The sequence below is a fragment of the Phalacrocorax aristotelis genome, chromosome 15 (genome assembly GCF_949628215.1).
Source record: "Phalacrocorax aristotelis chromosome 15, bGulAri2.1, whole genome shotgun sequence".
Classification (NCBI taxonomy): domain Eukaryota; kingdom Metazoa; phylum Chordata; class Aves; order Suliformes; family Phalacrocoracidae; genus Phalacrocorax; species Phalacrocorax aristotelis.
In genome coordinates this window covers 9,064,648-9,080,504 of record NC_134290.1, presented here as the reverse complement: position 1 = coordinate 9,080,504, position 15,857 = coordinate 9,064,648, and the positions used below count along the sequence as shown (strand labels likewise).

The 15,857-nt window shown below is 55.4% G+C and overlaps 2 protein-coding genes across 8 annotated transcripts in view; one reads left to right on the top strand and one right to left on the bottom strand.

The window, feature by feature from the left end:
- Positions 1–544: 544 nt before the first annotated feature.
- Positions 545–5,550, bottom strand: MYL2 (myosin light chain 2). Its single transcript, XM_075109928.1, has 7 exons — positions 5,422–5,550; positions 4,412–4,501; positions 3,640–3,715; positions 2,336–2,440; positions 1,032–1,107; positions 901–949; positions 545–778 (listed from the first exon to the last, which is right to left on the bottom strand). The coding sequence occupies exons 1-7, from the start codon at positions 5,533–5,535 to the stop codon at positions 680–682; spliced, it is 609 nt and encodes a 202-aa protein (XP_074966029.1). The 5' UTR covers positions 5,536–5,550; the 3' UTR covers positions 545–679.
- A 7,424-nt stretch (positions 5,551–12,974) lies between these two features.
- Positions 12,975–15,857, top strand: part of CUX2 (cut like homeobox 2) — a 68,535-nt gene continuing 65,652 nt past the window's right edge. For 3 of the 7 annotated variants that reach the window (XM_075109912.1, XM_075109909.1, XM_075109906.1), the window contains exon 1: positions 14,286–14,776. Coding sequence is in view for 3 of the 7 variants with exons in the window: in XM_075109908.1 (XP_074966009.1) it covers positions 13,862–13,927 (66 nt within the window). In the remaining 4 variants the exon portion in view is untranslated. Of the gene's footprint in view, positions 13,928–14,285; positions 14,777–15,857 lie in introns of those variants that run through there. The other 4 variants (XM_075109908.1, XM_075109913.1, XM_075109914.1 and 1 more) reach the window with 4 other exon arrangements.

The following is a 15,857-nucleotide window of genomic DNA, read 5'->3' as shown; positions in this document are numbered from 1 at the left end:
ATTTCATCACGGCTTCGCCCACTGCTGACAGCAGCCGCTGCCGGGGGTGGGAGCAGCTGCTCTCCGGCGGGGTGCTGTCCGTGTTGCACAGCCCAACACACTTCCCACAGCCAAGCACTGTGTGATGGCTAGAGAGATGGGGACCATGGTCCTGGTCTTGCACTGTGCCTGTCCAAGGGGCCTGGGGAGGGCCTGGGGGGATGCAGGGGGGATGGGTATTCTTGCTGAGTGTTCCCTGCTAGGCTGGGAGAAGCAGGCAGCTCTCTGCTGCCTAAAATAAAGCCGAGCCCATGCTGGTCCTGGGATGGTGGGACCAGATGGCTGCTAGCCACAGCCCAATGTGAAATGGGCTGTTTGGGGCTGGGAGCTGGGCCAGGCTGGGAAATGGCAGAGCAGAGGGACCTGAAGGCACATGACGGTGATGTACAGTACTGCCAGGAGGCTGGGGGCAGAGGGATCTGGGACATGTTTGGGGGCTCTGGCTGGGCACAGATGCACCACACAGATGTACCACGCAAACCCAAGCACCACTCACACCAGCAGCTGGATTTTCTCTCACCAAAAAGCAGTTTAATGTGGATGCCTTTCATGTGTTCCCCAGGGGCAGAGGTAAAGGGACCTCCCCATCCAGCCTAAAGAGAGACAATCTTGCAGTGCCAGCCCCAGTGCTGAGAGTGGGCTAGTCCTTCTCTTCACCATGTGTGATGACATGGACAAGGTTTTTGTAATCCAGGTTGCCAGATATGTCTGGAGGGAAGGCTGCGAACATCTGATCGACCTGCCGGGAAAAAGCCACGGTAAAAAGGTGGCACAGAAGGGGTTTGTGGCTGGGAGGAAGGCTGGGGTTCTGTAGGGATGGAGGGCATGGGAGGCTGGCAGAGGGTGAGAAGGAGCTCATACCTCTTCCTGGGAAAACCTCTCACCCTGTGTCATGAGCATTTCTTTGATGCTGCAAACAAGAGAGCGCAGTGAGCACTGGAGGGGCCTCAGTGGGGACGCCTGTCCTCCCCCCTGGGCACCCCTGCACTCACTAGGCAGATTTCAGGCCTTTTCCCTCTGGATCAAACACCTTGAATGCATTCAGGATCGTCTCCTCCGGGTCAGCACCTGTGGGTGACATGGCCACGGCTATTGGAGGCAGCAGAGGAGGAAGCCAGCTTCAGCCTCCTGCTTCCCCCAGCCTTCAGGGGGAAGATGGGGGGCAGGCTGGGAAGTGGGGTCCCTGCAGGAATGCTGACCCCATAGCCCTCACACACCAGCTGGCGTCTCGAGCGCTGGTGGTGGCTCATAGAGGAGTAGGCATAGGGTTGTGGTGTGCCGACAAAGCAAGCTCTGTTGTCACCACCCTGGCATCTGGTGTCTATCTAATCTTTTGGGTGTATTTATAGAGCTCCAGGCACAGGCCCTTGGGGCCGCATAGCTTCCTGGAGCTCTGTGGGGAGGCTGCATGCCTTGGGTTGCCTAAGTGATACCGGATGGTGCAGCCTGACAGGGCTGCTGGGTCAAAGTCACACTGTAGCCAATGCCCTTGCCAGGGTGGGCATTGGTACCACCATTGGTGTCAGCAGGCTCAGAGGTGCTGCAAGATCTCCTGTCCCCTCTTTCTATGGGGACAGCAGCATCACAACCCGTTGGGTTTTTTTAATGGCTGGGGAAACTGAGGCACAAAGACCTGCTCATAGCCCCCAACAGGTTGGAGAGACATAGGATGACATCCAGGTCTCTGGACAGGCAGCCCCAGCCCTGCCTTTGGGACTGTTGGTGTTGCAAGTCAGCATGAGTTTTGGGGCACAGGGTCCTCCCTGGGGAGAGTTCCTCAGGGTACATGACGCTGAGTTTGTCCTATCTGTGGTGTCTCAGGACGCGGAGGCAGGGAGAACAGCCAAGTCCAGGATTTGGAAGATGAGGACTGGAGGTCTTGGGGAGAGGAGTTGTTGCCAGTGATGGTCCTACCAAAGCCTCTGTCTTTGGCTGGGTTCCTATGCCTCCACTGGGAGAAGGTGGCACTAAGGGATGCAGGAGGGATGGGTGAGGGACATCATTTCACTGGTAACCCCTGGTTGTCCCCAGGTGTCACCTCTTGACTGTGGTGTGGGAGGCGTCTTTGCTCTGACCCACTTCCCAGGCTCTGCAAGATGCAGTATGGCAGCCGGTGCCACCTGCCTTTCCTTTAGCAGCTCCCATCTGAGGCCTCCGAGGAGCCTCTGACGGGTCTCACCTGGAAGGGTGATGGAGGCCCTGGGAGTTGGGTGGCTTCCCCAAGTGTGACAAGATATCAGTGGTAATGTGGGTGCCCACCAAGCCCCCCGCCCCAGGTCCCTGGATGCCCTCTCACCCTTGAGTTTCTCCCCGAACATGGTGAGGAACACGGTGAAGTTGATTGGGCCGGGCGCCTCCTTTATCATCTCATCAATCTCCTCGTTTTTCACATTCAGGCGCCCTAGGAGAAAACATTGCTGAGTGAATTATCATAGAATCATAGAATCATTAAGGTTGGAAAAGACCTCTAGGATCATCAAGTCCAACCATCAACCCAACAGTACCGTGTCTCCTAAACCGTGCCCTGAAGTGCCACATCTACATGTCTTTTAAATACCGCCAGGGATGGCAACTCTACCACCACTCTGGGCGCCCTGTTCCAATGTCTGACCACTCTCTCAGTAAAGAATTTTTTCCTAATATCCAATCGAAACCTCCCCTGATGCAGCTTGAAACCATTTCATCTCGTTCTATCGCTGGTGACCTGGGAGAAGAGACATGCATGTCCCTGTTCGGCTGCAAATATATGCAGACCTCTGGGCTCTGCTCTACGTGCTGGGGGCTAAAGGACACACCACAGGAGCCTTGCCCTGGATGTTTTTCCCCCATCCAAGGGAACCGTACAGCCCTCAGGAGCCACTTCCAAAAGAAGCGGCAGTGGCAGAAGTGAGGAAGGGAAATTCATGTACTGGCAGAGGATGGGTGGGCTGGACATCTCCAGCTCTGGATTTTCAGGTTCCAGGATCACAGAAGAGAGGGCTGCAAAGGACTGAGCTGTGCTGCTTCCTTCCCTTGCCACACTGCCCCATGCATCAGCCTGCTTCAGCCCTCCTTGGAAGACGTTTTAGGTCAAAACCATCAGCACTGTGGTTGCCTCTGGCCCCTGGTGTCAGATGTGAACAGGTTTGAAAGCCTACATCATTTTACCTGAGGTTGAGTTGTCTTTGGGACTCCCTGGACCCACCCCTGGTTTGTGCTGGCCTCTGTGATGAGAGAGCCAATCTCACAACTCCAAAGCTTCCCACAAATTCCATAAATCCCCCTAATGCCCATACACCCAGGGATGCTGTGGGATGGGCACAGCCAGGTGCTTTTTAGCATGCAGGAAGGCAGGGAGCATTTGGCTGTGTATAATTCAGGAGCTGGCTCTTCTCCAGTTCCTATGGGATTAAACACCCGCTGCTGTGGGAGCTGCTCTAAGTCACCCCATGTGGGATCTCACTGGCTAACAGAAGTGGTTTCAGATCAAGAGGTTTTCGGCAAAACAGGAGATACAGTTAACCAGTGGGGCTTGGTTAAGTGGGGGCTGACAGTTGGTTTCTCACTTAATATGTCTAATGTCATCAAAGCTGGAGGGGAGAGTTCTAAAAGGGGGCTCACCGAGTGCAGCAAACGTGTCTCTCAGATCTGCCTTGTCAATGAAGCCATCCCGGTTTTGATCCATGATGGTGAATGCCTGGAAACACAGGAGGAGGGCAGGTTGCACAGGGAGAGATGTTGGCCTTTGCAAAGGCTTTAGTACTCTTCTCCTCCTCCCATGGAGTTTCATGGGAACAGAGCACTTCAAGCCCTGCACAGGATGGGGCTCTAGGGGTCCTCACCCAGCGAGGGAGCAATAACCATCATTTTAATCCAGCAGCAATCCTGGCCCTTGCACCCTTGGGCGATGTGGGGTGTTGGCTTCCTATGGCAGCCCAAACTGTAATGCCATACAGACCCTCTCCTTAGCCAAAGCCCTCTCACCCTGGGCTGAGACCAACTGGGGAGGACAGCCTGAGCCATCAGCTCCCCCAACAGGGACCAGTTATCCCTGTAACTGGGATCTACACTGGATCATGGGACAGCTGTGCAGGGGGTAAGTCAGGAAGAGCTCCTGACACAGCAGGTGGGAGCTGGCTGGGAGGTTGTGATCCTGCTCTTCTGGATGCTGCTGTCTCCTCTGCAGGGCATGGGCTCTTAGGAAGCTTTGAGGCGATGTTGTATTTAACAAAGTCACCAGGTTGTTATTCACACTTTTAAAATAAAACCACTCAAAACCAGACATGCTGCCTTTTGTTACAAACCAGCTGTCTCTAATCTGAAAGCACTTAGGAAAAAGCTGAAGGTCACATTGCATCAAGGACCTTCAGTCATTTCTACCAAACCCACCTACCTCTTTGAATTCCTGGATCTGGGCCTGCTCAAACATGGAGAAGACATTGGAATTAGCACCTTCAATCCTCTTCTTGGCTTTCTTGGGTGCCTGCAGGGGTTCAGGTATGTATCACTAACTCACTGGCTTTTTATGGTATGGAATAAAAGCATGAAACTACCCTATCCTTAGTCACGAGTCCTTCATGGAAGCACTGGGCTGGTGCTGCCACTGCACTTGGGTGCTTGGTGGTTTCCCCATGCAGTGCTCAGCAGCTCTGGTCACATGTGACCCCCCGAGATACTGCGGGGCATTAAGATTCCTGCTGAAGTTACAGCTCCATCTTTGCTTTCCTGATGAATTTATCCAAATAGTTCTGAGGAAAGATGAGTTGCAAAATCTCTTCCCCACTAAAGGCTATGGAGGTAAAAGGATCGGCACTGGGGTGAGATCTCCCTGGGTGGAAACCTAGGTTTGGGAGCATGCTGCTGAGGTTGCATGCAAGGGCTATAGTTGTTAGGTGATTCCTTGCCCTGCTGTGCCTCTTGCTAAGAACAAAGCACTCATTAAAATGTTTGCTTATTAAAAAATCTCTCTCCTCCTGCACAGAGGCTTGAAATAACCAGAAATGACTTGATATGTCTTATAAACAGGAGCAGAGGACAGAGCTGCTCACCATCCCACCCTGCCCATTGTGCCTTGTTTCAGGAGGGTTTTGGGGGACACAACTGCCCTTCCCCTGGCTGCGTGGAGGAAGGGAAAGCAGAAGGATGGCATTTGGATGCCAGAGAGGTCTGCCCCAGTTGGAAAGCTCTGCTAGTGTGGGGGTCACCTCTCAGTTCCCTGTGGATGCTGCCAATGGAGCCAGAAGCTCCCTGGCTTGCTCACCCCCTTTCCAGGGCAGGAGGGGCCCTTGGACATCAGTTCCCTGTCACCTCCATCACTCCCTGCTCATTAAAGCCATCTATCCTGGTGAAAAAGCTAACGGAGTTTTCTTCTTCCCGCTGGAGCTTCAGGCTCTCGGTACTCACCATGGCTTTGTACAGCTGCTGATGTTGCTGCAAGAGGCGTCTCGGAGGCAGTCCCTCGCTTCCCCTGGGCTGAAACAATAAATACATCCCACTCTGGGTTAAAAATAACCCCATGCCCACTTTTGGCTGTAATAGGTAAGTTAGCCACCCCCAATCCTCTTGTCTCTGACTTTTTCTGTCCCTCTCTCTCTAATCTGGAATAGCAGCCTGTCGTTGTCACTGGCTGACATGACATGTGAGCCAGAGAGGGTTTCAAGGTTAATGAAGTGCCAGGCGGCCCCACAGCTCCCACACTGGAGATGCTGACCCGCAGCAGGGACTGCACAGGGGCAATCCCACCTGTGTTTGTCACTCGGGCTGGGGCCAGGCTTTTCCCTTCCATTGGGACATGCAGGGAGGACTTGACCTGGGGGGACCCCCGGCTGTAGTCCCCTGAGCCTTGGGTTGTGGTTGTTTCACCTTGGTCCTCCCAGGCATCTTTGTGAGCCTTGATGCCCCATCGCAGCATTGGCACGGCAAAGCTGGGCGCTGCTTCGCTGCTGGAGGTGGGGGAGTCCCGCTGTCCTGGGTGCAATGGGTTCCCATCGCTTGTGATGCTCAAAGAGCAGAAGCAGCTGTCTGGCCACCCAGCCTCTGGCCAAAGGGGACTGTCCCTGCTGCAGTGCCAGCTCAGATGCAGTGCCCCATCTAAGCGTGCCGGGATGAGGCCGGAGGCGGATGCTGAGCTCCCACAAAGCCGGGCAGGCATGCAGGGCTCCTCTCTCATGTGTCACCCCCCACCAAGGCACCTGTCGCCCAGTTAAGCCAAACACTTGCTTCGTCCTGGTCCCAGTGAGACCCACACAATTAACTCTCCCCATCCCAGGCTCTGGAAGCCAGTGTGGGGCCACATTCTGCAGCACCCAGGAGCACTGGCGCTCACATCACCCAGCTGCCACAGCTCACCAGCCCGGGCATGACATGGCCGCACTGACCAGAGGCTGCACTTCTGCAGCAGGAGCCACTGAACCTGTGGGCAGGCAGGCAACAATCCTGCAAAACCTCTGCTGGGGTCTGCTGTCCTTGCGGAACAGAACTACTGGCCATCGGGCCCAGGCCGTTTGGTGGTGCTCTTTTGTCTTCAGTATTTTTGGTCTGTTAATTTTACCCCCCCCTCCCTCTTGCTTTGCCCTGGCGTGCTGGGGTGGGAATGGTGCTGGCAGCCCAAAGATGCCTGTCAGCTACCGCCACAGCCCCCCAGGCTCTGCTGTGCCTGGCATGGCCCTGACCAGGGGGCTGGGGTGCAGGGGGCTGGGGTGCAGGGGGCTGGGGTGCAGAGGGCTGCGGCCTTGGTGCCTGCACTGCTGCCTGGCATCATCCCCTCCGTGTGCTGAGGAGGCTGGTGGGTGAGTGGGGAGAGCTGCGAGAGGGTTGGGAACAAAAGGCAGTGTGAAATGGGATCTCTGGAGCTCTGGGCTCTGCCCAGATGCTGCCCTCCTTTCCCCAGAGGACACAAACATTGTGTTTAATCCCTGGCACTTGCTGCTCAGTTGCACCTTGATGCCTGACTGCCACTGCCAAGCCAGCGAGGATGGCATTATGGGGAGGATTTAAGTAGACAGCAGGGAAATGTGTAGGGAAAAGTGCCCTGAGAGGAGAAGAGTCCTGATCCAGGAATGACTGCCTTGTCTGGGTGAAGCTTCAGCTGAGGGAAGGGATTTCAGGATGGGTTTTGGGGTCTGTCTGAGCAAAAAGGCAGGCAAGAGAGCCAAGGGGCAGAGCTGGGGTAAGGACCAGCTGTGTGGCACAGCTGGGGATGAGTGGGATCAATGTCAGTGTGGACACTCCCTCCTCCTGCCAAGTTCAGCTGGATTCATCAGCCAGCCGAGCCCAATTACCTTAATTTGTGGCATTAAGGAAAAATCCATAAGCATCAGGGAAGTGATGTGTAGCAGTTTAATGGGACTGGTCGGCCGTGGAGCCACCAGCACTGCCTGGGTGCAGCCTGTCCCTGGCTCTGTGTCCATGCTGGGGCACGGCTGGTGGCATGGGAGGCAGCCCTGGAGCTGTGGAGATTTCCCAGAATATTTTTTTTTTTGGGGGGGTGGAAAGCACCTTTTCTACCTGCACAGCCTGGAAGAGATCAGACCTCGGTCTCTGCCTGGTGTTGCCCACATTGTGGTTGAGGGGTGAGATGATGGCTGGGGGCTTCCAGTGGCTGGCTGTGCTGAGCACAGCACAGAAATCCTGGCTGGGGATGGGGTGCAGATGGCTGCCTGTGTTTCTGCCGTAATTTGTAAGACGGTGCATCTGCTCCGCTGCTCGCTTCTCACTGTCAGATGTGATCCTCTGTGCTGCTCAGGCCGGATCCTGCCCCCTTGGTGAGGATCGTGGTCCAGCCTGGGGATGGAGGCAGCACCATGCACATGTTTTCCTTCTCCTGATGTGGATATTGGGGGACTTACTGGCATCCAAGAAAGAATGAGTGCTTTAAATATATATGTATGTACATATATGCCTATAGAGCTCTGTAGCGAACAAAAGAGCTGTTGGGAAGTGGCTGCAGTCTGTGAATGGATGTCAGGGAATAACACACGTATCTGTGCCATGGCAAAATCAAGCATCGTCCCTTCTTATCTGCAAAAGAGCCTGTGTTTTACATGAAAAAGCCTTTCTAATTAATAGGACAGCCCCTCTTGAGCTCGATAAAAAATGGAGTCAAAAGGATTTGATTAACCCCTGCTCTTTTCAAGGCACGTGCTCTGCCTGAGCGAGACGCGTGCCTGCGCCCGAGCCAAGTCCTGCCCGCGGCCGATAACAGGCTTCCTTCGTCCCAGGGAGCCCGGCAGCATCGTGCCCACAGGTAGCCCCAGGTCTGGACATGGACGGAGCCAATTTGGGAGTGTCCTGGCCCCAGGGCTGCCTGAGCATGGCTGCATTGGCGTACCAGGAATGCTCCAGAGCCAGCCCATGCAGCCACTTGCCACGCCGTTGCGGTTTCCTTATGAATATCTTTTGCTCCAACCAATATTTTTTTCTGCAATCAGATACATTTGACTAAACTAATACATATGTATACATGCCGGTACATTCCCATTCAAACCAATGTAAATTACCTTTGACCAATACATTTTCCTGGGAAATCAATGCATTTTAACACTGGATAATATTTATGAAATTGAATTTTTTATTGAAGCTAATGTAATTCTCTTCTATTTTATGCATTTTTATTAAACTAATGCATTTTAAATTAAACTGTTGTATATTAACTACAATGGCTGTTGGTACTTACAGTAAAATAATATATGTTTGCTGAAATCAATACATATTCCAAACCTAGGAATTTCCAGTTAACAAGGCTATATCAAGTATAACAAATACATGTAGCTACTTAATATGAAGCTTATATACACTGGCTGGTATATTTGTTTATTGGTAATGATTATTTTTAAAGGGAGAAAGCTTATTAAAGGTAGAAAGATGGATTGCTGTGCAGCTCAGAGCTGCAGTTTGAAGCTGGCAGTGATGGCCACCCTGTCCCTGGTGCTCCTGCTGAGGGGGGCTGTGGGGGCAGCCTGCGTGTTCTGGTGTTGGCTGGTGGCTGAAGCCCATCTCCTCTGCCATGGGTGGCCTCTGGGCCCCTGGCCACATGCCTGCACCTTGGTTCCCGATGCATGGGGGTCTGGGGGCACCCTTCCCTTTCCTTGGGCTTGTCCTTGCTCATCACTCTCCCCTCACCTCCCCTTTCTGCTGGCAGCATCTTCAGGAGCTTTCAAAGTGTTTTAGCCATCTCCCCTTGGTGATCAGAAGGTTTCAATGTTTAACAGCTTATTCCAGACAGACTTAATTTATCAGCTTTGCCTGATTCAGCTCCATTTTCACTCAGAAGGATATATTAGTGCAATAATAGCCAGGAGGATTTCCCCAGCTCATGGGTCTGGGGAAGAGCTACTGCCCGCGCAGCAGAGCTGGCAGCTGGCTGGCCTGAGGATGGGGCAGGTGATGGGGATGAGAATGGACGATATCCCCATTCCTGAGCTGCTGGCCTGTCCCAGGGATGTGTCCTGCACTGCGCACAGGATGTGGCCCCAGGAGAAGGCAGCCGTCCTGGCCTCCCGAGCGGCGGCATTGACAGGGGAAAGCCATAAATAGCAGCATTATCTGCTGTGCGCACGCCAAATGGCGCCATAGTTGAGATAATTTGGGCGAAACAATAAAAGAGGAAAATTAATTAAAAAGCATGTGCTAATTGTAGGGGGAATGTGCTTGGAAATGAGTAGCCTTGGCAGAAATGTGGCCAGTGGAGGGCCTGGGTAACCTCCCCACGCGTCCTGGGACACCCAGGGGGCACCGCGGGCTGAGACCGGGCACAGCTCAGTGCATGCCCTGCGGGAGCCGCGGCGGGCACCGAAGGCAGATGGAGGGGTGCTGTGCCCCCGCCCCCCCACCGGTGTCTCAGCCTTCACTCCCGTGCTCCCCACGTACACCCCTATGTCCCTTAGTGTCCCCCTCGGGGTGTTCCCCTGCGGTGACCACCCGTGCCGCCCCCAGCCCCCCCCCCAGTGCCTCCCCCGTGTCCCGCCGGGCGCCCCCGCCCCGGCCCGGGGGGACGCGCTGCAGTTACCGCGGCGGCCGCCAGGTGGCGCCGTTGTAGCGGGCGCGGTGCGGGCGCTGCCCGGTCCCCGGCGGGCCGCGGGGAGAGGGGCGGTGGGGGGCGGGGGGGAGAGGGCCAGGAGGGAGAGGGGCGATGGCCGTGAAGCTCCATCACCTGCGGGAATGGGCTTCCACCCCGTCAAACACTTTAAATCATTTGTGAGAATATGGGAAGAAGGCTGGAACGGCCCCGTACCCCGCCGCGGGGGTGGCTCCCGCTTCCCGGGGCCGGCGGAAGACCAGGCAGAGCCAGGGGTCGCTGGGATGGCCCTGGCCTCTCCCGCCGGAGGAGGCAGAGACCCTGCAGCGGGGGGCACGGCGGAGGCGGCGGGACCCCTGCCAGGGTTTCCCGGACGCCAGGACCCAGCTCCGCTTGGTGACAGCCGGCAGGGCTGCGCTGCCTTCCCCTGCGCGGGTGGGGACAGAGCTCCGGAGCGGCTCTCGGGGTCTCCACCAGGGTCCTTCTGCTCTGCGCCCAGCGCTGAAGCTGGGCCCAAACTCCTGGCCAGCCCCAAGGCCTGGCTCGTCCCCGCTCACCCCGATGGCACTGCTGTCCCTCGGTGCTGCTCCGGGCATCCCCCTGCCCGTCCCTGGGACGAGGTAGCCGAGCGAGCGAGCTCTCGCTGCCAACATCGCGCCTCAGCCGCCTAATGGGGCCGGATCACCGCACAAAGGACTTATCGTGTGGATCACAAATGGCAGGAAGGCGAGAATAAATTAACGCCTGAAATGGGAGTGTGCTGAAATCTAACAATATTTTTTTTTAAGTACACAGAAAAGCCCCTTCCATATTTTAATTAAAAGCCTTTCAGAAGAGGAGGCAAGGGGCTGCCATTTACAAAGAGCTATTGTCAGGTGCACAAAGCAAACCGTTCTGGAGACAAACTGATTTATTAACCTGCACCTTGCAGCGCTCCCCGGGGCGGGTGAGCCGCGGGTGGGGAGGTGGCAGGGCTGGGCTCCCCTTGCTCTCCCCAGGGCCAGTGGGACAGTGCCCAAGGGGATGCAGGAAGAGCAGGGACAGAGCGTGTCACCCTGCAGCTCTCCATCCTTCTGTGTGGCACTGGGTGCAGCCCCTTTCCTCTTCCTTACAGCTCCTATTGATTTATTAATGATTTGGCCAAACAGAAACATTCCTCCAAAGCCCACAATTTAATTTGCTCACCAAAGATGCCAAGTTAGTTTTATTTCTGATTTATGAGCAGGCTCTTCTGTTCCCTCAGTGGCAGAGCAGGGCAGTGATTTATGGGTGTGACATCAGCTTTGTGGGTGCAGGAAGAAGGCCCCCTTGCTGGTACCCATCTCTGATGGTGTCCAACAGCACATGCCTGGAACATCTTGATCATGAACAGACTGAGCCATCCCCACTGCTGGCACAGAAAGGACACCTTGGTATTCAACAACAGGAACCAACTCTCACCCCACCTGGGTTTATTGACCCATCCTGTAAACAAACATCCACCTGTGCACGGCCCTGAGAGGGGGATGGAAATGAATTCCCATGGGGAGATCCCCCCTTGCACAGCCTGTGCTCTCACCCCTGGATAATTACAGCCTCATTAAGCCCAAGGAGAAGCACCTGTCTGGTACCTCCAGCAGCCCCAATCTCACTACAAATTTCAGTGCCTCCCAGTGGTTTGAGCTCTTTGATTTTGGAGGTTGTGGGGTAAAGAGAGGATCTACTTATAGTGCTTTGGTTCCCACAGTAAACTTGGGTGTATCTGAGTAGGTGCAGTGCAGTAGCATCTGATGGTTGAGGTCTCAGACTATCCACAGCATTTGCTGTTGATGATAATAGGGTTGGGATTTCAGGTCAATGTTTGCAATTCCATCTAGGGTTCACCAGTTCCAGGCAGATGCTTTTGTTACAGCCCTATGAGGTGGGTCTGCTGCAGGAGTCCCTTTCTCCAGCTGGCTCTAGAGGTGGGGAAGAGGCTGGAGCAGGGCCCGCAGGAGCATCCAGGCTCTCTCTAGGACAAACTGCCTTGGCTTTTGCAAATCCTTTCTTTGAACTTTGATTTTTCTGTTCAGTTGTTCTTCTGCCTGAGGCATTTTGCAATTGTGGGATTGTGAGCAGCAAGAGTTTCCCTGAGTGGAAGAGATGAGAAGGATGAGATAATTTCCTAGCTGTTATGCTACAGTGTGGTGCCAAGACCACTTTGGGTGTCCGCCTTATCCTTTTGGACAGTTTGCCTGGCTCAGGTGAACTTCAGAGAGCAAGAAGAGGAGCAGAAAACCTATCCCTGTGACAGTCAGAAGCGCCTGCAGAGCAGGGTGCAGTTTGAAGGAAATTCCTTTTCTTTGGTGTCTTCTGAACTCAGACTGTTGCTTTTTAGTGGAATCTCAAGAGTCCTGCAAAATGCATGTAAAGGCATCAGGACAGTACCTGGGCTGCCAGGTGGGGCCAAGCTGCAGGATGGCCAAGGGGCTGCTTCCTCCCTCACCCACGTGCAGAGCCAGGCTCCAATGCTGCAAGGTCTGCTGCAGTGAGAGGAGCTGAGAGCTTTGGGGCTGGGACAGTGAAGGACTACGAGTGACAGCTGCAGGAGCACTTGTCCTGGGCTTGCTGGTATCCGTGCAGATGGGCAGCAGAGGCTGCTGGGACAGCTGACCATCTCCCCCCAGCCTGTCTGAGCACAGGGATCTCTGCAGCGGCAAATGGTGACAGGTAAGACGGGGGGGACCAGCGTGATGGTGAATGAGGTGACTGCTGCCTGTCGCCCTTGTCCTCTCTGCAGTTTCAGAGGCAAAGCAGCACCCATGGCTTGTGAGCCCAGGGCAATGCTTCAGTAATGCCCTCTCACCCCACGCTGTGCCTTGGGGAGGGGAGCTGGGATGTGGGTTTGTGTCACAGCCCTGCAGGAGCCCCAGGCTCTTCCATGTACAGAGGTGTGCACGTGTCTGCAGGACAGCTGGGGGAGTTACCTGTTCCTTAGCAGGAATATTAAAATGCTACACTTGCTTGGTCTGCAAATAACCACCTGCAAAATGTACCTGGAAGGGCAGATCAGCCTTTCTATGCTCCAAAGCAAGTCATGGCCAGCAGTGTTGGGGTCCCTCATGTGCAAACGTGGCATGGCTCTGCTGGGAGGTTGTCGCTTTCCCCGGGGAAAGGAAATTAATGCTCGAAGACCTTTGAATGTTGGTGTGGTTGGTACGATAGAATATGGGATAATTTGAGGCAGAAGTCGTAAAGCTTTTTTTTTTTTTTGGTAGGAAAGCAAAGGGGGGTATTTCTGCACAGGCTTTGTTACTGCCCAAGCGCTTCCAGCTGTGCCCCATACCTCCAAGTTGTATGAATTCTTCAGTGACCAAACGCATTAAGTAATTTAAAAATAGGGTCCTAAACCAGTCTGAATTTGGGGATTTCTCTGGCTGTGGTGTGCTGTGAGCATGTTTGCTGTGGTGAGTCCCACCAGAGTCAAAGGTGCTGGATGTGTCAGGAAAAAAGAAAAAAACCTGAAAAAGTTTAACCGGCAGCTTCCAGGTGCCCATTTTCCACCTTCCCGACACGGCTGGTGTTCTTAAAACATTGATTTAAAAAAAAAAAAGAAAAAAATCAGTTGTGCCGCGGCTCAGCGCCCCTTCCCCGGCGGCGGCCTGCGAGGGGGGGGTCCCACGACCCGCGTGGGGCCGATGCCCGCGGGTGGACCCGGCGGCGGGGGGGACGGGGGCCGCCCCCTCCCCTCCCCTCCGCGCGGAGCGCGGGCGGGGCGAGGCGGCGGCGGGGCCGCCCCCGGCGGTGGAGGCGGGCGGTCTCCCCCTCCGCGCCGCTCCGCGCCCCTCCGCGCCGCCGGTCTCCCCCAAGATGGCCGCCGACGTGGGATCGATGTTTCGATACCGGACGAGGTTTGATGTCCGCCGCCGGCTCCAGGTTGGTGGCGGCGGCGGCCGCGGGGCTGGCGGCGGGCGGAGGAGGGGGGGGGATCCGGGCGGCCGCCCCCAGCCCTCCCTCTCTCCCCCACCCCCGCTCCCTCCCTCCCTCCCTCCGCCCGCCCTTCCCCATCGATAGGTATCAGAAATTGATCCCCGCCGCCGCCGCTCTTTGTTCGGCGCCGCCCGGGAGCATGGAGCAGCGCTAGCGGCAATGGAGCCGCGCCGCCCCGGCCCCCGCCCCGCCGCCCCCGAGGTGACAGCGGGGCCGGGGGGCGGCCGCCGCTCCGCCCCGGCGGCGGGGGAGGGAGGGAGGGAGGGAGGGAGAGGAGGGAAGTTGCGCGGGATGAAGTTGCGGGGAGCGCGGCCCCCCGTGCCGCTCCGCCAAGTTTCTTGCGGTTCCCGCCCGCGGAGCGGAGCCGCAGGTGCCCGCGGGCTGCAAAGTGTCCCCGGTGTCGCGTGTGCGGTGTCCCCCCCCGCCCCCGGTAGCGGCTCTGTCACCGCATCCCCCGCTCGTCTCGGGAGCCGGGAGCCGGGCGCTGGGCGGGCAGAGGCGCTGTATGGAGCTGATGGATGCGCGGTAGCCCCGGGGATGGCGGAGCGGGGCTGCCCGGAGCCCCGCCGCGCTCCCATTGTTATTCAGGGCCGGGGGTTTGCGGTGCCGGGGCTCGGTCAGCCCTGAATGTCAGGGAAGGCGGCCGGCTGGGGTCCTGCGAGCCGGCTCGGGCGAGGGCTGGGTGCCGCCGCTCGGGACTTGTGATGGATGCGGCGGGAGAGAGATCCTTTGTGGCTCTGGGCAGGTCACGGATGCCGTATCCCGCCGTAGTGCCCTCGGTCTGTCAAATTAACGGTAAGTCCTTTGTTAATGTGTACGAGGGAAGGTTTGTCAGGGGATGCTGACAGTTTGTGACCTTAAATAGGCACCTATGTAGCGGGGAGGCGGATAATTAAAACAATAGCTCTCCCAACATAATGGGATGAAACCCAACCTGGATCTACTACAAAAGCCGAAACGCTCATTTACATGGATATTAAAGGGGTTTATCCCTTTAGGATATTATGGAGTTTAAAATGCAGCATGCTTCATAGGGGAGTAAACAAATTGAAATGCGATTTATGGGGCTTCGGTACTGTATCAACAGTTCCAGCATTTAATACATTTTGGCTTTTAAGCAGATTATGTGCTACATCTGTGATACGCAACCCTAAAAGTAATGCAGGTACCGCGGCCGGTCGGCTTGCCATGACTGCTCATTTATGGCGTTGTGGTCGGAAAGGGATTACGGGTCTAAGCGCTTCGGATACAAAAGCATTCCTCGGTACATCATGCTAATGACTTTTCCTGGGTGCACGCAGACCTTTATTTAAAGAAAAATATTGGCAGCTACTTCTTCCATGGGTTTGTTGGGGGGGAACTTTGCCGGAGGGAGAGGTGGGCTGGGAGGTGGGCAGCTCTCCTTCCCTGCTGTTCTGCTTGACTGGGTGGCCGTGGCTGGGTATGGAGCTGGAGAGGGAGCAGTGGGGACTGACTTCTGTCCAGGCAGCAATTCTGCTGCCTTGCCAGGATCACGGTGGGAAAGGTGACCTTGTGCCAGCTTGGCCTAATGCCCTCTACTTAAAAAAAAATAAACAAAAAGAAAGAAGGGAAACAATCCATTTATTATTCTTCCAAGAGCTTTTTCCTTTTTTTCTTTTTTTTTTTTTTCTTCTTTTTTAATGCATGTGTCTGAGCAGCTCTGCTGGCCTGGGGCTGGCCAGGAACGGCAGAGTTTGAGCAACCCTGATGAATGGTGGGCATATGTAAAACATGTAGATAATGTGCTACTCGGCAGCACTTTGATCGAAACAGCGTTGAGCCTTTTTACAGCAAATAGTCTCGGAAATGAGAAGAGATAAAATTCTATCAAAGATAATACCAGACATATTTCACT

Excerpts from the sequence above, each read along its gene's own strand:
- MYL2 (XM_075109928.1), bottom strand. The coding sequence starts at position 5,535 with ATGGGGTTATTTTTAACCCAGAGTGGGATGTATTTATTGTTTCAGCCC. Across the intron at positions 4,502-5,421 it reads AGCAGCTGTACAAAGCCATG|GCACCCAAGAAAGCCAAGAA; the intron begins GTGAGTACCGAG and ends GAACCCCTGCAG. Across the intron at positions 950-1,031 it reads AAAGGCCTGAAATCTGCCTA|CATCAAAGAAATGCTCATGA; the intron begins GTGAGTGCAGGG and ends TCTTGTTTGCAG.